Source organism: Micromesistius poutassou (assembly GCF_964030765.1).
Source record: "Micromesistius poutassou genome assembly, chromosome: 9".
In the NCBI taxonomy this organism is placed as follows: Eukaryota; Metazoa; Chordata; class Actinopteri; order Gadiformes; family Gadidae; genus Micromesistius; species Micromesistius poutassou.
Window position 1 is genome coordinate 7,584,447 of NC_140279.1, and position 20,695 is coordinate 7,605,141.

At 41.1% G+C, this 20,695-nt stretch overlaps 1 protein-coding gene across 1 annotated transcript in view; it reads right to left on the reverse strand.

Moving 5' to 3' along the window:
• Nucleotides 1-3,323: 3,323 nt before the first annotated feature.
• Nucleotides 3,324-20,695, reverse strand: part of ptprfa (protein tyrosine phosphatase receptor type Fa) — a 39,856-nt gene continuing 22,484 nt past the window's right edge. The window contains exons 14-32 of the mRNA XM_084473247.1: nucleotides 19,970-20,563; nucleotides 19,187-19,284; nucleotides 18,527-18,783; nucleotides 17,953-18,034; nucleotides 16,877-17,089; nucleotides 16,094-16,263; nucleotides 14,410-14,525; nucleotides 12,076-12,173; nucleotides 11,492-11,615; nucleotides 11,007-11,182; nucleotides 9,670-9,789; nucleotides 9,173-9,327; nucleotides 7,470-7,755; nucleotides 6,720-6,898; nucleotides 5,461-5,587; nucleotides 4,965-5,090; nucleotides 4,680-4,834; nucleotides 3,945-4,080; nucleotides 3,324-3,456 (exon numbers count right to left, since the gene is read on the reverse strand). Coding sequence (XP_084329373.1) covers nucleotides 3,388-3,456; nucleotides 3,945-4,080; nucleotides 4,680-4,834; nucleotides 4,965-5,090; nucleotides 5,461-5,587; nucleotides 6,720-6,898; nucleotides 7,470-7,755; nucleotides 9,173-9,327; nucleotides 9,670-9,789; nucleotides 11,007-11,182; nucleotides 11,492-11,615; nucleotides 12,076-12,173; nucleotides 14,410-14,525; nucleotides 16,094-16,263; nucleotides 16,877-17,089; nucleotides 17,953-18,034; nucleotides 18,527-18,783; nucleotides 19,187-19,284; nucleotides 19,970-20,563 — 3,281 coding nt within the window. The 3' untranslated portion in view covers nucleotides 3,324-3,387. The remainder of the gene's footprint in view (nucleotides 3,457-3,944; nucleotides 4,081-4,679; nucleotides 4,835-4,964; nucleotides 5,091-5,460; nucleotides 5,588-6,719; nucleotides 6,899-7,469; nucleotides 7,756-9,172; nucleotides 9,328-9,669; nucleotides 9,790-11,006; nucleotides 11,183-11,491; nucleotides 11,616-12,075; nucleotides 12,174-14,409; nucleotides 14,526-16,093; nucleotides 16,264-16,876; nucleotides 17,090-17,952; nucleotides 18,035-18,526; nucleotides 18,784-19,186; nucleotides 19,285-19,969; nucleotides 20,564-20,695) is intronic.

The window sequence follows — 20,695 nt, forward strand, 5'->3', positions numbered from 1 at the left end:
TGACAAGCTGTCCTTCCCTGCCCAAAATTGCTGTGACAACCTGCGACAACCTGCTTCTACAATTTAATGTGCCATTCAAACAGAGACGAAGCAGGATGAGTCTAAACGCGAAAACAAAATAAAGGATTAGGAAAGGGGTCATGCCGCTACAGCAGCAGCAGCTAGCTGTGAAGTGGCGCTAGGTGAAGACTTGTGAGAAGACGTCAATTAGGACTCTGTGTCAGAAGCATGTGATGTGGAGAACAATCTATATTTTCTCTCTCTCTGTCTCTCTTTCTCTTTTTCTTATATATATATATATATTAGTGGTGGGCCGTTATCGGCGTTAACGTGCTGCGTTAACGCGAGACTCTTATCGGGCGATAAAAAAAATATCGCCGTTAATCTATTCTCAAAGTTGAACTAACCAGAAGCTGAGTGTTTAATAAAATATACTGTCCATAATCGCGCCATATGCTGGAGACAATATAGCAATGATAATAGAAACAACTTGGGTGAGCGATGACACGTTTTGGGTTGATTGTGACATCAGAGCGTCAAAATAATTGGTGTTGTTGTTGTAATAATCCAAATCTTCCTCCGAGCTGCCCGCCTTGGTACGGCGGTAGGCGCACGCGTACCAGCCGTCTGCCGTCAACGCCGCCCCCACCGCCGCCCCGGCTGCCGCTGCTGCCGCGACGCGCACCGGAGACAAGCGTCCCGTGGACCTGTAGCGAGAGCGCGTCCCGGCGCCGTTATATTTTCCCGCGTTTGAGTTTGTGATAGTAAGCGTGTAGTAAATTAAACTAGAGTTTGTGATGCATTTTGGAAACAGGAGATGAGCCCCTGGTCTAATGCGCCACCTGGCTTGAGAAACCCGTTCTCAAAGACTTACTTTTAGTCATTATTTAGGTAGCACACACATATTATGAATGCCTTCGGGCAGAATTCAAATGAGCCATTTTAATCTAGATTAATCTAGATTAAAACAAATAATCTATGCCCACCACTAATATATATATATATATATATATATATAGGTTTGTTTGAAATGTTCAATCTCAAGTGCAATGCCAATTGCAACCTCACACATACAAAGTAAATTATTCTTCTTGGCAATATTTGCTATTATGGCTGTTTGTGATGTTTTTCTAAGTATATTACTGTTTGTGGGGGTTTACCCTAACTACTTGTCTTGCTGTTGTATTGATATTGATTTAATCTTAAAAAAAAAAAAAACAGTGCTGGTTTTCCTGGCATTTTGGCAAAGACAGGTGTTATCTGAAACCTTATTCTCTGTTGGGTTCGATCGTGACTATTAGTTTGTGTAGTGCTACACTTTGTGTGTTCTCTGCTTTCCATCTTCATTTTGAGTGAAGTGTATGCAGGGTTTAAAGAGGAAGATTTTTTTTCTCATCTTCAACCTTTACTTCTGCTTTACCTGCATATCCACCATTCAGTCTGTACATTTTTTTTCTCCATTCTCTTTTAAAGATCGGATGAGGTGGGCCCCATTCATATCTTCGCCTTGGGCCCCCAATTTGCTAAATCCGCCACTGCAGGTAGGTGCCATCACCTGGCACCAGTTTCAGAAAGTGGTGCCAGATGAAAGTTTTTCACTAGAGATGACACTATCCCAGAGGTTTGTTTATCTTTACACAAATCAAATCTACTTGAAGTTCCCATAAAAGATATTACTCACAAAGTCCAAATTGGATGACCTATAGTTAGATTACTTCAAATTCATGATTTACACTAAAGAATACATATTCAATGTAGGTATTCTTCATGCAGTTTTGCCCATGCTTGCACTGGGGTTAAACCGACAAGTATTTTGTCTGATTACATTGCTCTATTGTCAACTGTAAATCATAGCACATTTATTGACAGCTAACTTTTCGACAGATTAAAATATCAAGGCTAGCAAGCTTCTACTCTAGCCATTGAGATTATCCCTTCCACTTTTTGAAACTGTTGGTGGGTGTGTCCTGCCCTCATAAGACGTTCGTAAAATGCCATGGGGCTTCCATTGGATAGGGCATTTCAGGCAGAAATAGGAACAGGAATGTGGACAGCTTTATATTGAAGCCAAATATCAAACTTTATTCATCTCAAATTTTGGTTATATCTCTTTTATTTACAAATAAAAAAACATTGTAGACATACAAACACTGCTCCACAGTAACATGGCGACTGTTGTACTCTGTGAATAATCACACAAAAAAACGGGGTTTACCTGAATGTTTGCGTCCTCCTAATGTATTAACAGATTCATAGCAGTTTAATTTCAGGTCTAAAAGAGCAGTGATCAAAAAAGCATTATGGTTGGACAGATCAAGTGATGTCTAGACTCTGAGACCTAAATCAGCACATAGTCTTCAACAGTGATTCACCAATTCATATTTTTCATTATAGTAATATTGATATTATTTAATATTGGAATAGAATATCTTCTATTTTATATATGCTGTATATATATGCTTTTATATCAAGTTTTATATATGCTGTATAATCTTTTTTATTTTTGCAGAATAGTGTAGATTTACAACAATAACTGGGGCCCCAAATATAATGATATCCATTAATTTTCCATAACAGAAAGATGTATATATAGTAGCCTACATTAAGGGATGCATTGTGATATCCATGATACAGTTTTTTAGGTTGGTATTGTATCAATGTAATATGCTACTGGTTCATCATTATCTTAATTATTTGTATCATCTACTAATGTAGCAAAAGTCTGAGTCAAAGTTCATTGCACAGATTAAAACAATATAATTTAAAAACATCAACTTTCTCAATTAATTAATGGAAGTTACGGATACAAATTATATTATTCATGTGAATAAAAGTATTAGTTTAAACTGTGAGGTTTATTTTATACTTCACAAAAGGTGTTTTCTATTTTCTTTATGCTGCATCTAATACCATGATTTCACAACTACAGTTGGGCCCTGTGCTCAACTTAAAAATATGGGTAACATAGGATATTTAATATATATGTTATATGGTAAGAAAAATAATATTATTAGCAGCTCTATGCACACCCCAATATACCATTTTTGAAGCATGTCTGAAAATAAGACATGAAAATAATAATAATTTGTGCTAATAAAAAAAGTATAAATGAATTAGAAAAAAAGTAACCATTAAAACATACGATAATGTTACCATGTAAATAATCACATGAACAATGATGTAAAGGAAAACAGCAGAAACTTTGAGGGACATCATTTGGGTAGTAAATGGAAGTATCTCATCCAAATGTCAAAGTGAGGTGTACTAAAAGGTTGCGGAGGAGGGGGAGGGGTGCAACAAGCATGCCCCTTCTAAGCAGTCCACCACAAAGTCAGAAATAGGTTCTTTCACTCGAAATATCTGGAGTCCCTCTCAGTTCTTGTGTCATCATGTCCCATAGTGATCAAAGCTTCCAAGGTATTCCAGCGCTGCCCTGTAACATAACTGGTACTGGTCCTGAAAACAAAACAAAAAAAGTAAAGACGTTCAACTTTGCTGTAAGGGGAAACTGATTAACACTTTATCTTAAGTACTTAAGATTTTACTATGTTGTGATCACACAGTTGATTCTATAAGATAAATAATAACTACAACAACTACAATCAAAAACTGCAGCCTTCTGGGACATCTTCTGAACATATGGCACAGATGCAGCCAGGACATGCATTCATTGAAGTCTAAAACAAATAAATAAAATGCATATGTAGCATTTCTCTCTCTCCGAAACTACTACGACTATGATGTGGCAGTGCTATGCCTTATATACAAAGTATGGTAAACAACATTTTACCGCAACATTTTTTTTTATAAAAGTTGAAATAACTTTCATATTTACATGACATGTTCCCTGTCCCACAGTATGTGTATATTTTAGATGATTGAAGCTGCTTAGAGCCCTGTCCTGATGAGGAACCAGTACAGCCCAGTCTTAGCTCGTGCTATACCTCTGTCTGCACCATGGCGGGTCTCTGAGTTCTCAGCGTCTTGACGGTCTGGAAGAGGTCCACCACTCCCTCGTATCTCATCCTCTCCAGCACAATGCTCAGAGCGATGAAAACACCCGTCCGTCCAACACCCGCACTGATGACCAAACATTCACATGTTAAAGAGTCTCAGCTTTGTAGGTTTTGCCATTTGCAGTTTCTAGTGGCTTGAGTTGTAGCCACAGTTATAGCTATGTAGACCTGGGCACTTACGCGGCTCGGTCTCCAGAAATGTTTGGCCATTGATATTTACGATGAGGGGGGCTCCAAGAAAGCTTGTGTTCTACATTTCTACTTCAAATGCAAATTGTTGATAAGGGCATAGGTTGGTGTTGAGTGGATCAGAATAAAAATACTTTTAGAGAAAAATGCCCTGGATGGACATGCTTTATTCTTGAGGAACTTTCTAGTACAGATATTCTTTAATGGGTACCATTAGAGTAAAGATTAGGTTTGGCAGTAGAAAAGTAACATAAGGCAGGTTTAACAAATTACCCAATCAAATCAAGGAAACTATATCCTGATGTTTTGGGTTACCGGGAAAACATTAAACGGCACCTGTATAGCCTCTGTTTGGTGTGATTCCTGCAGTTTATCAGTTTATCAGTTTATCAGTTTGAGATGAAGAAAATCTGACAGAATGATGAATGTACACTTCAGCATGTCAGTGCAAATATGCTGTGATGAGATGGTTACCTGCAGTGCACGGTGATCGGTCCATCTTGTCCAAACTGCTCTTTGGTTTTATGAACCTGGCCAATAAAATCAATGAAGCCCTCTCCGGTTTTTGGTACGCCTTGCTCAGGCCAGTCAGTAAACTGAAACTGCCTAATGGTCCTAGACTGGCCATCCTATATGGGTAGACAATTCATTCATTGTAATACTATCAAATAATCTTCAATCAAATAATAAAATCATTAAAATGTGTATTCCACAACCACTGAGGAATATCATGTGATGCATGTGAGGAACAGCAGGTACCCTGGCGTCCGTGACCTTGAACTCTCGGAGGATGTACTGAGGCATGTTGTACTCTGCCATGGGGTCCACCACAAAATACTGGTAGCGGGCTGATCGCTCAGCTGGCCAGTACTGATGGCACTTCTCCTACGAAAAAAGAATAGTTAATTCAGAGTGACCATCTACAGCACATGCGCCAATTTAAAAGATGCAGGAATGAGCTATGCTAGGATAGAATTTGCTTTTCTTTTCTTTTTTTGAGTAAACTAGAGTGACAGTGAAAGCTTTGGGGTTATCTTGGCAGGAGCGAGAAGTCAACTGCAGTAATGTCAGTAGTGTCTGCGATAACACATCCTTATATGTACATAAGTGGGTGTGTGTTCACATTTAAATCCAAACACTTCAACATACCTCATTTGTTAAAGTGTGCATTTGCACAGTTTTCATATGTCTACATGTCAAAACTTTGTTTTCCGTGTTGTGTTTGGGTGCTTCTGTGCATGTGTGGGTCACCCACCCTCCCCATCTCCCGGAGTTTGGTGAGCATGACGACAATGGTGGAGTTATGTTCCCAGAGCATCCTCCAGAAGTCCTCAGTGGTCTCTGCCAAGGGGCCCTGTGTAGCCATGTAGGCTCTCTGTTGCCTGCACAAAGGAAGGACGAGAGGGCAGCATATTTACAAGTTATGGTCACACTTAATAATGAGTGTACACTAATGAACCATTAAAAATCATTAGGTAATGAAGTGGTCAGCATTATTATGTAGCATCAGTATAGTTTTAGGCATTAGTGTTAGTCCTGAAAAAACAAAAACACCACATGAAAGGATTAGGAGGAGTGCCAGTGCCAATCCGAGTAACTTTGACTCACAAGAACTGAAATACAATACAAAAACTTTACCCTAACCCTATTAAATAATGTATAAATAAATACCTTACTTAACATGAACACGATTACCTTTTGATAACATGATCACCATTAGTAAACATGAACACCATTAGTAAATGATTAGTAGACCATTAGATAATTGTTTATTAACTGACATTTAATACTTATTACTGCAATGACTAATGTTAATTATTGGTTGAATATTGTAGCCTCATTGTAAAGGGTTAACAAAGTTATTTAGATATGTATATCAATGTATTCCAAATATAGTACAATTTATTGTGACTTGTACGCCTGTTATTTTCTTTCATTTTGTTTTACAATGGTTATTTGTATATCATTTTTGCAATTTGATAGACTGCACATTAATTAAGATGCATGTCCACCAGGGAGCAGTGTTTAATTAAGAAAATGATCCCCAAGCATGAAACTAATGTGCATGAACAAAGCCATGGCTGTCCATATTTCCACATCGCTATGTTATATACAGTATATATGGTATATATGGTAATAACGGTTTTGATTTAGCATTTCAGGAATTGCAATACAAGCCTAACCCTAAACCTCTGGGTCAAAACTAATTTGCCTCATGTCATTTTGGTGACTGCTGATAAATGACAGAGCTTTGCTATGTGTACAGCAATGAAGTAGTCAGTATGGTCATTTGGAACAATTATTGGATTATAATTGGACGGACATCCTAAACACGTGTAACAAATTGATACAGTTGTTAACAAATGTTGTGATTGGTGAAGTGCAGAAGTTAGAAGCTTGGAAAAGCTTTGTTGACTAAACGACAGTGGGTGAAACACTGGAATACAAATGTATAACTTCAAAGAGGAGACGAGGGTCTGGCTGTTAGAATCATCAGTGATATGCTCTCCTTACCTGTAGCCATCGATGTAGCTGGCATTGATGTAGTCCGAGCCCTCCACCCCCCGAAGGGGCTGCAGGCAGACCCGGCTGGACTCAAAAGGCATGATGTTCACCAGGCGGTTCTTGAACTTGTTACATGGCAGGTTGGCACTGATAAATCTTGAGGTATGTGCTTTAGAGTTGGCTAACTTCTGCACAACGGGACACAAAAAGATGGCATAGCGTCTGTAAGGGACGGAGCTCGAGATGGCGAGAGACAGCAATTGCAATCCTCAGTCAATTCAAATGAACCATTTGAGAACTAGAGTGTGTTTTTCTAGTAAATGTCTATGCTTAAATTATTTAATTATTACTACATTATTGTTGTGTTTGCATTTCATTATGTTGCATTATGTTCATCCTGTTTTATAATGTACTTTAGGAGAACATCATAAAACAGATTGTAAATCTCAAGTCTACAGATATTACTATTGACTTAATATCTACTTTTATAGCGGTAGGGTACGGTTTGAAAAAGGTTATGAAAAGCAAGGTGCACATTTGTCCTCTGGCTTCAGATAATAGTCTAAATCTATTGAAGTGAGGTCTAGGGCTTTTTCTTTAAGCGTGCCCAACCAATTAAATAATATTTGTATTTAGTCATTTCTAGCCACTTTTAATTGATGTCCCTTATCGTACAGTAGTTCAACCTTTTCTATTACCATTTTGAATTGCTCTTTGCAGTGAAGAAAACAAGTGAAAGCCTTCCAGGCGCTGATTTACCTTGAACTCCAGCTCCATGGGGGTGAGCGTCTCCCCAGGTGCATTCTGGGCAAGTTTCTGGATGTAGCCGAACAGACTGCGGGCTGGGACCTCCGTGCAGCCACAGGAAGTGGCCTCCAGCAGGGCCTCGTGAATAAAGACGTACTGGTCCTCGGTCTGGACCATGTAGTTCCTGGCCGCGCGCATGCAGGTCACATGACCGTAGACGTCCACCGTCTTCTCGTACTTAATCCTCTCCAGCATGGCTTCTATGACGATGAAGCAGCCGGTCCGGCCCACTCCGGCACTGAGGACACAGCAGAATACATCTGGTGAGGAGGTCCGCTAGAAGGGCAACCCCCCCCAGGGGCTTAATCCCCTGGTGGCCATCTTGGTCCACAACACTGGGGCTGCGGTCGGAGTGTCTTTTTAGCTTAGGAAGGTTCCCAACTGAGGGAAATGACCCGGATGTATCCCAGTGGCAGCCATTATAAGATCTGTTGGAATTCTCTGGGGCTGCATGCGCGCGGCATCGTCTTTTTAAGTTGAATTCCAACTGTGGTAATAATGTGGTATTTTTCACCGTGTTTTCCACATTTATACAGCCTGCATGCAACAACACGGTAAGAGCGCACTGGGAAAAGTATCTAAGATGCAGTTTTAGTAGTCCATCTTCTGAAGGTTGTAGTTTCAGCACGGCAGACCCCCGTCCATAACATCCACCATAGCATAATGACTGTGCCTAGAGTTAGTGCAGTCGGAGTCTCTTGTCTTTTTCTTATGAATTCTCCTTCACATCTTTCCTTGACCTCAGGACGTTTTCCATCAAGGTCAAGGAAAAGAGGTCACGAAAGAACACAGTAAGGCCTTTTTTTTGATCATCCGACCACAACCTGGCTTGGCGGAGGAAACTGGATATCGTAAAATATCCGGTCTCTTCAGAGGTTTCTATACGACAATTCACCATGACGTCACACTATGTTCTTCCGGGTGGCAAAAGCCGATGCGTTCTCCGTTGGCACCACTAGTAAACAAACCATTCCACGATCGAGAAAACAGAGTAAATGGCTTGAATTAATGATTTTCTTCTTGCGGGGTGCTACGGGACGTCTCATTAATATATATATATATGTATGAATATATATTATATTATATATTATATTATATTATATTATATTATATTATATTAATATAGTTTTCGTCATCGTTTCAACTTCAGATCAACAACAATGTTTTTTGACTATGTGACTGTGTTTACAGCCGGCTGGATGGCTTCAGGTCAGTGGTAGCCGCTCACGTTCTGCCACCCGGAAGTGTCGTTACGGTTATTGTTTACTAACATTCTGAAATGCCATATACCAGGACCATAACCAGCATTAAGGAATTATGCTATAACTATATTCAGTCTCTTTTAATTCAGAGACTTTTTTTTTCTTTTTCGATTTTTGTATTTGCGCCCACATATTGGTGTACATATATAAGACAATCAGAAATGTTTCCCGGACAGTAAAAGCTGTGCCATCACTGACTGTGGTATTAAATCAGTTGAAAGGGGTCTTAAGAGGCTTATATAAATAGATAATATAGCTTTTAAAACCTGTTTTGATGGCTCTGCATTTCTATTAATTTCTTCAAAATAAAGATATTGAATATAGGACTCTATTACTAATATTCATTATGTGGGTGGAAACCACATTACTTGACTCCTGTTAAATGGAGAGTACCTGCAGTGGACCACCATGGGGCCAGCCTCTAGCGGGTTACAGGCCTTCACTCTGCGGAGGAAGGCCAGGGTGGGGGTGGGGTGCTCTGGGACCCCGTGGTCCGGCCAGGCTAAGAACTGGAACTGCTTCACCTCCCGCCTCTCGCTGGAGCCGTTCTGCAACCAAAGGTCCAGTAGCATTTATTACACTAGCTCCGCTCAAGATGGAACATAATAATAGAAGAATAGAAAATGGACATAACATCTATAAAGAATATTATATATTATTAATACACAAAAATACATTAAGAAATAAACATAATGTGCTTAACTGTATTTCTGTGTTTATATTTCTTACTTATACATATTATTCATTCATAACATATAAAACAAGCACACACAGAGTAATCCCCAGTTTCCTAAATAAACATTCAATGTTAATCAATCATAGATGCCTAGCATTGCTATTTCATATAATCATTTTAATTACAATTAAAGTAAAGTAATTCCTTAATCTACCTTAAACAGGGCAAAGGTGCGGAGAATGTAGGTGGCCAGCTCCACGGTGTCCAACATGGCGACCTGGATCATTCCATACGTCTCCGTGCCTCGGCTGGGCCAGTACTGGTCACACTTAACCTGTCAATCAAACAAGCACATCAGTCCAACATTACTGTCCCGCTAGCGAAGCTCACCCTACAGAAGGACAGCAAAACAACGATCAACAGAGTAAGACACACAGAACATTACAAACATGAGCAGGATGCATACAATTACCTGGATATAAAAGTGTTTAACAGTGGACAACTGACTAGAGCAGTTTCACATGAACATACTCCTCCACTACTCCTTCTCTTAACTATTGTTTTTGTTGACTTCGAAGAAATAAGCTGTACCAACATTCTTAGCATATTAAAGAAAAATTGCAGAGAAGCACCCAGGGGAGGGGAGAGAAGGAAAGCAAAAGTTGAATGAAGAGTTGTGGAAATAATCCCACAAGGGTGGACTGCTGGGAAGTGGTGCGCATGAAGCTGCCGTCGCTCCGGCCTCGCTGGGAGCTAGACGGAGGAAGCGGAGGGGGGTGCCACGCCTCAGGACCGCTAAGCGGGCTAACCAGATGGGAGGGCATCTGCTCAAGATGAAGGCAGTTTGCCTCAAGGAGAGAACAGGGGATGAGGGGCAGATGTCCAACTGTTACATTCACACCACTGGTCCGAGAGATGTGAAGGGGCCTATTAGCCGTGTTTGGATGGCTGGTCACTGCCACATGGCTGGAGCAACACACAATGCTCACTGAGTTTAACGCAAACAGAGATTTCTTCGGCTGAGGCTCTTTTTTCTGCTAACTTTAATTAGCAGTGGAATGCTGACAAGAGGGAGAAGGGAGATGAGCGCTGGATGTGAATGAGGTTCTGGAACAGTAGTCAAAATGTGTGTTTGTGCTTCAGTGGACAACTAGATGAGCGGACAGTACTTCACAAGACCAACTTTATCTGCCATAAATAGTATTTGTCATTATTTAAAATGTTTTTTGTTTATATTTATGTTTTTAATGAATATTGAGTTTGCAACATTAGGTAGGAACTTAAGTTCAGTTTCCGTGGCACATGCACAATTTAAGGTGTAACAGCCAATTAAGGTGTGACAGCCAATGCACGTGAGGCAACGTTATTGTCTGATTCCCTGTGTGTTCATTGAGAAGTTACTCGTACTTTGAGCAGAAGAGAGAAGATGTTTTTCTTCTAGGTATTTTGAACCAGGTATTTTTGCAGAAGAAACTTCATTCCCTCATGGTTATGTGCAGCAAGCGAGGTATGTGCGTGCGTGCGTGTGTGTGTACTGTGTATGCTTTATACCCTTGATTTCTCCTCAAGCCGTGTCACCATGACGATGGTGCTGGTCTGCTGCTCCCACACCATCCTCCAGAAGTCCCCCAGTGTCTCTGGCAGCGGGCCCTGAGTGGCGATGTAGGCGTTCTGCTTCCTGTAGCCGTCCATGTAGTTGGCGTTGATGTAGTCGCTGCCTGGAGCCCCTGCAGTGACGGGAAGAAGTTAGAAAGCATCTAACGAGCTGGACCCAGGCCTCTGTGAGCGGTGTTAGTGGGATGGAAGTGTGGGACAGGGCAGCTATATTGCTCTGCAGTCATTTGCCATCTCCACTGGCTCCAATCAAATTGGGAGGAGGAAGGGGTCTAGCTACAATGCTTGATTGATGTTTCCTGGATATCCAATACTGCCAGTAACAATCAATGCTGTAATTAGGTCTGCATTAACATATAAAGGGCAGTTTGGGCCAATATTAACCTCTCATCGTATAAGTTTATAAAACTTTGTGGACTCACCGTCCACCGGACTGAGGACCACCCTCGAGTGGTCGTAGGCGATGACATTGGCATAGCGGTTCTTTGGTTTGTTCACGTCCAGGTTTGAGTGCTCCCACGTGAACTGCTGTCCAGGATCTATAGCCTGTGTGGGTGAGTGTGGGTTTTCATGTGAGGAAGAGAGAGTGAGGAAGAGTGAGGGAGAGAGAGAGACATCACATGACTATTTTATGACCCATCTCGTGAGATGAGATGATGAGTTATATTTTTAGATATTTTAACCACAACATCAGGCTTGTGTAAAGGTTAATGGTAATGACAGGGAAAAGACAGAGCTGGAGTTCAAAAGTTATAAATAATTACCACAAAGCATAGTTCATAAATATGTTACTGCATAAATTTGCTAGTGAGCCATAAAAGCGGTCCCAAATGGCTTTAACTTGCTAGATATATCAACATGAACCAATGACATTCTATATCAGGAATATTTTATTAGTTAAATGATTTGGCAAGACACAGTAAACACCTTTTTCCCAATAGCTTGGAAAAAGCTATTGGTGCTACTACATTAGTTAATGTTTATTGAGCATTAACCAGTAAGTTACCTCATACTCCTGAGAGAAGCGCAGGCCATCGTTAGCTTTTAGCCTTTCGATGTGGTCCAACAGGTCACCCGTGGCAACAGGGGGGTGCTCCCTCATCCCTGCAGAGAGCCATGGCATGCGGGTTGCAGAAGAGGTCGATGGGAGTACAGAGGAGTGAGTTTGGGTGTATGCAACGGACTTGCACATCAATTATTTTGTATAGCCTATCTACTCTTACTGTTAAGACCATTTGGTGAGAGTTAAATATCAAAAGGAATCAGATCAAAATATACAATTTTGAGACTGACATGAAACTGAATTGCCATTGTGTTATTGTGTTATTGTTATTGTGTTATTGATTACAAACACATCGCTCTTACCTTCATTTAACTAACTCAACACAGACCCAAGACAAAAATAGATCACCACAGTCTGTTGTTATCAGACCTACAATCATCTGGACACAAAGATGCTATACTACTCAAAAATTTAATCCCACTGTGTTGCTAATGGGCTGTTAGCACTATTGTTAAAATATGACATGTGTATTGGCTTAATATACCTCTTAGTTATAATCATGTTAAAGAGGCGTTACCTTTCTTAGTCATTATTCTTGCCAAGGACCGACTGTAAGACCTGCTCATTTGAATGATTTTTGTGTGTATTGAGAACAATATGAATGTGCTGAATGTAACGATAATAATTTACAATTTGTTCTTGAACAAAGATGTCTGGATATATGCATACTGCAGTTGCATTTTTAACAAAGCAATTTTCTACATTTTGAATGTGCAAAAAAGCAAACACACAAAACATTACAGAACTAAAAATCTTTAACAGAGAACATGAAACACAAAAAAAACAAATTAACTCAAATTAGAAGGGGCAGATCAGTCATTTAGATGGATGGATTACAGGGATTTAAAAAGTGATGCCTAATAATGTCTAACATGGGCTTCCATGTTGAGCTTGTGAGACCATCCTGATATTGACACCTGCTTTTACAATGAAGATCAGTCTGGTCTTGGTTAGGCAGCAATTGATTTCCAAATATGGTTGTGATCTTTACATTGTTAAAAAAACAAATCCAGTTGGAAGTAGAACAAACACATAAGAAAAGGCTTCCGTGCATATGGCGATTCAGATTTTATCCTTGTTATTCAAGTTATTATAGTCTATTTTGGATAAAAACAAGTTTGAGTGCTACATTTTCCTTGGCAGCCGCCATTGTTTTTTTTAAATCAGACTTTCTTTTTAAACATTATGGGCCGGGCAGACTGAGGCGCTGCTTGTACTTCTGAACAGAAACTCCCACCCCGAGCGCTCATTGGTCCTAGTGTTTAGCAGGTTTTTTTTCAGTGTTAACAAGGCTGCTTCTCTGTTGGCATGAAGTAGTGAGAAACAGCAGATTGAAGACTTAAGCATAACGGCTTGATGCATAAGTAAAAACGTATCCTGACTGCATATTAACTTGAAAAAGGCTACAAATCTTAGCATTAAAAAAAGGTTACTCCAAACCACTGGTCCAGAGTTAGTATTTCCCAATTCATTATACATATAAACAGACTTTAGAAGAAAACCTTCTAAAGGATCAAGAATGTCAAAGGTAGAAACTAACTTGTTGTGTTTGGACATTTGGGGGATCTGGAACCTGCCAGGGAGTGAGAGACACATGATTACAACCAAGCATAAAAAAAGAACCAAATAAGAAGAAAAGAAATACAACACATTAATTAAAAAGGAAATATATGAATGAACAGGAACAGGTCAGTTTCTTGAAATGTATTTAAATATCAAAAGATAATAATAATCCCAAAACTCACTGTGTGAGTTTGTGTATATATATATACACAAACTCACACAGATGTATATATATATATATATATATATATAGATAGATAGAAACATGAGGGTAATGACAGCATGCTGACACACATTTAGGTCCCTACATTTTAAAGGTCAATCACAGAGGCTGTCGCTGTTTTACCAAAGCTCAGATGCAGCTAGCTTTCAGTGAGTTGGTTGGTGATGTAGTAGATTTTATCATACTCAGGAATCTGTAGATATTGGACACTGTGTTCTTGTACTAATATGTTGGTGAGAATCAAGATTAATAGTATGTCATATTTTATATTGCTATAATATAGGATCTGCTGACTAGTGACTCTGGCAAAAATTGGCATAAAGATTAGATAAGATTGCCTTTTTTAAACAGCAATAAAAGTGATCCATTAGAATCAGAAAGACGTGTGTGTGTGTGTGTGTGTGTGTGTGTGTGTGTGTGTGTGTGTGTGTGTGTGTGTGTGCGCATGCGTGTATGCGTGCATGCGTGTGTGCGTGCGTGTGTGCCCATGCCTTGTGTCTGGAAGTTGAGTCTCCTCATCTCCACAGGGTCTGGGGTGTGGGGCAGCAGTGAGTCCTTAACCCCGGCTACCAGGTACTCATCCTTGGCCGTGAGCGAGCCCCGCTTCCTAAAAAAAGAGCGGCGCAAAGCCGGGTAAGAAGGGAGCAGTGGTGAGTCAAACAAATCACAGATACATGAGATACATCATACACTTCTATTGCAGGTTTTATATGATGTCTAGGAGATATTGATAGTTTAACAGTTATGTATATATTTCATTAAAAAAAAACATCGATTTTTTGCTGAAACATAGTTGATGTTGTAGACAGCGTTATTTTTCACAACACACATATGAGTTTGCATAACTATCTATCTTAAAGAGCAGAGTGTGATGGGTCACCATTTATAAAGGAGTGAGGATGAAAATACATTTGGTCATGTAAAAAAAAAGGGACCACTTACCCCTCTTGTTTGCTATGTCCATGGTCCACAGGTCACAGGTCAAAGGTGAAAGGTAAGGCGAGAAGACAGTGGACGTTATCATACCAAGAGATTTAGAGACAGCAGGTGATGCTGGGCACTAGAAAAGCCCTAGGTATTGTCAAACATTAACTTCCTCTAACACAGAGCCAAACAGTAAAGGGCAACTAATGTGAGAAATATACATGGTATTCAACCATCATGTTGAAAACCATAATTATACTGTATATAACTATGATTATATATCTTGCAAAAATGCCCCAAAAACTATTTACTGAAACAAATCATTTCAAAGTCACACTGTTTTCATTACATGAAATGAATAATGATTGTATATAGATGCTGAGTATTTCTGGGTAGAAATTGCTGGGGGCTCTCCCCAAAAATAATGTAATCATTTGAAATAAGTTAGTGATAAAAGGATAATGATCTTCTGAAATACAATTGGCTGAGAACCTGTACATAGTTCTGTAAACAGATCATACAATACAAAAGGCAATACGGTCACGGCGTGGCACACCCTGCAATTTCACTGTCTTGCCTGTGTAAAACCAAGGGGGTATATTCTGCCTACATCAAGGAGGCAAGGAGCCAGCTTTCTTGGTTCACTTTGGTTCACTTCAGCGGAGACCTCTTTAGAATAATTTGCATACTCTGAATGTTTCTTTTTCGTTGCATGCCACTCGCATGCAAGAATGAGGAGACTACATCTGAGTGTAGGCTACAAACGCGATTAACTATTTAGAAGTGCAAAAACGCCAACATATTCTTTATTTTGCTGACCACTTCAGCCTCATAAGGGAAGTTCCTCTGTTACTTTCTCATAGATCGCACCATCTTTCCCCGTCTTCGTTTAATGCGACTGCATCACCTTCTCTCACATGATCAGGTGCTCGCGGATTTCACTTAGAGAGACTTACTGTCTCAACCGTTAGAACTACTCATGTTGATGTCCCTGCATCATCAACACCTCTACCCAAGTCCCGCCCTCGGTACCGCAATGCCATCTAATCGCATAAGACAAGCAACCATTACATGAAGAAAAATAACCAGTGTTTGCCTGTGTGTGTGTGTGTGTGTGTGTGTGTGTGTGTGTGTGTGTGTGTGTGTGTGTGTGTGTGTGTGTGTGTGTGCGCGTGTGTGCGTGTGTGTATTGAGACAACGATTTTCCACCATTCACCTCTGCCGCTCATTGTATTGTCAGTTTCCCCTCACCTCTTGAGCAGCAGAATAGCAATAACGGTGCCAATGATGAGGAGGACAGCCAGAACTGGACCCATCACCCAGAGCATCTCAGGGTCCTCAGAGGGCCACGGCATGGTGTGGAACGACAGTACCACCGGCTCGGAAAACGGACTGGCCACAAAGACCTGCTGCTGCTGCTGCTGCACAGGTACGGACAAAGAGGAGGGGACTTGAAATAACTTCTGTAAAATGTTCAAACACGGAAGAGATAATAATATAACATGCATGCACTCTCAGTGATAGTAAACGCCTTCTTTTTTAATAGAAGGCATAGCAGCAGTCCCTTAGGCCAGTAGCAATAACAACATATATTTATTTGATATCAATTAATACGTGGACAGCTGAATAGGATAGTCTTTAACTTTGTATAAAATATCTAAAAGTAGTGGTTGCACTATTTTACATATAAAAGTAGTGTCTGACATTTGAGTTTTACTAATGAGATCCACAAACGTTGTCCAGCTGTGTGAATGATATTCACCAGAACACCGTTTCGATGTGGTTAGCATGGCATGTGTGAGCCATACAATATGACCATCTCTTAAATTCCAAAGTCCAATATTAATTTGATGTCCTCTGAACCTGTTATCATAAATTATAATACAAAAGCTGACTCCACTTTCCTCTTGAGCAAGTTCATCTCAGAGGTTTCCCTCAATAACTAAACAGTATTGAATAGACACCACATCAGCATGTGACTATGAAATATGGAAACCTAAATGTGAGGCTAGAGATGTGGTGATTCCCACTCACAGAGTCGTGGTCTGTGAGCTCGACGAGGACAAAGCAGAGGCACAGCTGCTGCCCTGGCAGGGCCCGGTTGTAGTAGCGGTGGTAGTGCTTCTCGTCGCCCAGGGTGAAGGCCTCAGGCAGGGACTCTAGCTGGGCAGCGATGTAGGGCTGGGGAACGTCCTCGATCTGTCTCCGGCGTCGGAAAACGCTGGGGTCCATGTCCGTTTCCAGGAGCTGCACGGCATGGGGAGGACGTCAGATCAGAAATGTAATGACTATTTTCAGAGAATGGGTGTTGCGGCTTTTACCAAAACCAATCACAAAGGGATTCCACAAGTGACAATTCTCTCTGTTGTGGTTTTAGAGTTGATATTTCTGGACTTTATTTTCAGAATAGCTTAAATGCCAGAATCGATAGACTTAAAAAATGTCTGAATCCAAAGCTTTTGCTACGTGTGTCACTGCATAGTTTTCTTTAGTTTTTAATTATATAAAGTGTGTTAGTTAATAAACTATAAGAGACATGAAAAAGCATGAAACTAAAATCACACCACTATAATGGAAGATTTGAGAATGTCAAACTAACAAGCCGGTGTTGACACCGACAGTCAACCATATCAATTACGACATCCAAAATAATTATATACTGGATCAAGTATTGAACTGCAATGTTTTATCTGTTAAAGTATAAACAGATTAAACCTTATTTAGTTCAACAGCCAGAACTTTCTCTTCATAGTTCTACAAGTCAAAATAGACTTGTTAAGAATTGAGAACAAGCGTTTCCAGCATATTTAAACAGATTGATCAAAGTTCCTGTTTACACCTGGCATTAACACGCGGTTTGGGCAATTGGATATGTTGCTAGTGATGACGTGCTGTGGGATGAGCCTCCTATGTGCCCTGCACTCTGTATGAACCGTAGACATGAACACGCTCGGCTACGGAGTCATGTTTCGATGACAAAGCGGATCACTAGAAACTAAATTGGCCCTTTTAACCACTTTTCAATGACATAGCGGATGTTTTAGTAGTAGCCAACTCACGCATGTGCCTTTTGGAAAAACAATACGCTGTGAAACCAAACATTAACTCACCTCATTTAAATCCATATCCTCCGGGCTTTCCCACATCTGCAGTGAAGCTGGGGTGACAAGGACCACCGCTACATAGTACCACCTGTGTTCAGAACGTACTGCATCAACAAGCTAGAGCAGCAGTTATGAATGGGTGGAATGGCTTTCAAAGTTCAAGGGAACATCTCACATCCGTAATATGATCATTCTGGATGAATAGGAGGGAAGGAGCTCACTGTCACCAGCTGTGTTTTAGCCCTTTTCAAGACTTAAATGACGTGGACCACAACAAACAAGACATCATATGATTGGTTGAAGTTAAACTGGCTACTGACCCTTTTCACAGCAGACACACAGGTGTCGCTCATAACACCAATAACGGGTCTGCTACTTTTATGTGGCACGGGTAGGTTAGCACAAGTTTAGCCTACTACCTCTGCCCTGGCTCATAAAAGGAGCAAGTTGTACTGCTATGTTTCACTACTAAATGTATAGGTCTGGGAGAACCCTTTAACTAGTCAACAACCAAGAAAAATTCAATGTGAAGAAAAACACACCAGCTCCTCTCCAGGTATTTAGATGAACCGGCACTGACCTGACGGAGACACCAGCAGGGACCCGGGGCAGACTGAAGGTGAGCTTCCCACCCTCCTCTGGGTTCTGTTGGAGGTGCGCTGGCCTGGCGTGGAGCATGTCAGGAGCGGTCCGGATGGAGACCTGCTGCTGGAGACCCCCGGCGCTGCTCCCGCGGCTCATCAGCATGAAGGAGTACTCCGTCTCTGGCTGCAGGCCCCTGATCAGCATCTTCCTCAGGTGGGCCTGGACCTCCACACTCTGCTGGTTGTACAGGATCTATAGGGAACGGATGGGACGTGTTGGATATAGCAGAAAAATTACCCTTTTCAGCCTCCGTGTTCGAAACAAGATGGTGCAGTCAGTTCTCCTTTAGAAAAAAAAGATGAGGGATCTAAAATCCCGAACATAGAAAAGGCTGTATAAATATGTTTACAACTTTGCTTCTCATCCTCTCATTAAAAGTATTTTTGCCGCACTCTTAAAATGCATCATGCATGAATTTAATGATTATTTCCGAGATGCTGCATACATGTGTGTGTAGATACATGCGTGTAATAGATACATGCATGGATACACAGATTACAGTTGCATGCATATATTTATACACATTATACACACATTAACACACATTAAACATTATAAGGGCATACAAATAGTATGCAGTGTGGCATTGCATCACCTTGAAAGGAACTTGAGATTGATACATTTCTGGTACTTCCCAGGTTAACAGGACAGAGGTTTTGGTCACTGCCTTAACAGCAAAGTTTTTGGTGAATTCTAGGAAAAGAGAAAACATAAAAACATGTCAATAGAGAGACACAATCTGGATTAAGTACAGAGTTTTGTAATGAGAATGAAGAATGCTCATTCTTCAACGTTAAATAAATTACTTCTGTGAGAAATTTCATCAAGTGTTAAAAATAACTATGAATATGTAACAAAGTATTAAGGCCATAAATCAGATAATGCATCGGTAAATATGATTGAACAATTCCCACAAACGCCAGGAGTCTGAGAATCAGAGTCAGAAGTGCTTTAATTACTGCCCATAGGCACATATAAAGGCTGTGATATTCGAATTCCATTATACTTCATATACATATGAAGACATGTTATAAGATATGTCTTGATATCCTAAATAAATAGTGTTCTGCACAGGTTCAACACCTGCTATAATGAACAGTCTCTGCTAAGGAAGGCTGCAATCTGGCTTCCGTCTCCTCCCCCCTGCCATCTGCTCTCTAGCGTGTTTAGCGCATGTATAGCTCACGTAGGTGCGTGAGAGTCTGCATGTGTGCAGACATATGCTGGAAATTACATGTTATATACATACAACAACATATTGGAAGCGTGTATATTTATCTTCACGTTTTGGTGTAAGTAGCAGGAAGGAGTCTGTGCAGATGGGATGATAGACAGATCCTGCCGTTCTCTGTTTGTCATCAGCGACTGACACACACACCCGGGGTCTCACCTGGTGGGGAGGCGGACATGGTCCTGCTCTGGACACTTGGACTAAGGGGTCCGCTCCCCTTGCTGGTGAACGCCCGCACGCGGATGTCGTAGGTGGTGTCTGGCTGCAAGCCCTGGATGGTCATCTGGGTGTCCGCGGTGGTGTTGGTGGTGTTTTGCTGGCTGTTGATGTCCCGGTACACCACCAGGTACTGGACGATCCTCCCGTTCCTCTCGGCCAGGGGCGGGGGGTCCCAGGACAGGGCGGTGGACGTTGCGCTCAGGTCCACCACGCTCAGGTTCTGGGGGTAGCTGCCCGGCACATCCTCCGGGGTGCTCACCGCCTTGACGTACTCCTCACCAGGGCCGGCGCGGTTCTTGGCACACAGTCTGAAGATGTAGGTCGCTCCCTTGTAGAGGCCGGTGACGGTGAAGTGGTCGTCCGTCTTCTTGAAGTCCTTCACAGTAAAAGCCCCCTCTTCAGCCCTCTTGTACTGCAGTTGGTAACCCGTGTGCTCCCCGACCATCTCCTTGGGGGGCTGCCACTGGATCAGAGCCGTGTTGCCTATGGTGGTGCTGATCATCATGGTGGGCTTGCCTGGGACTGGAGGAATAAACCCACCAAAAACACACGTTTTATTCATGGCTCATTGGAATAAACAAGGCTTTTGTTCATTATTCTTATTAAAAAATTATGAAAAAAGGGGAATCCAGTCTTAATAATTAAATAAAACAA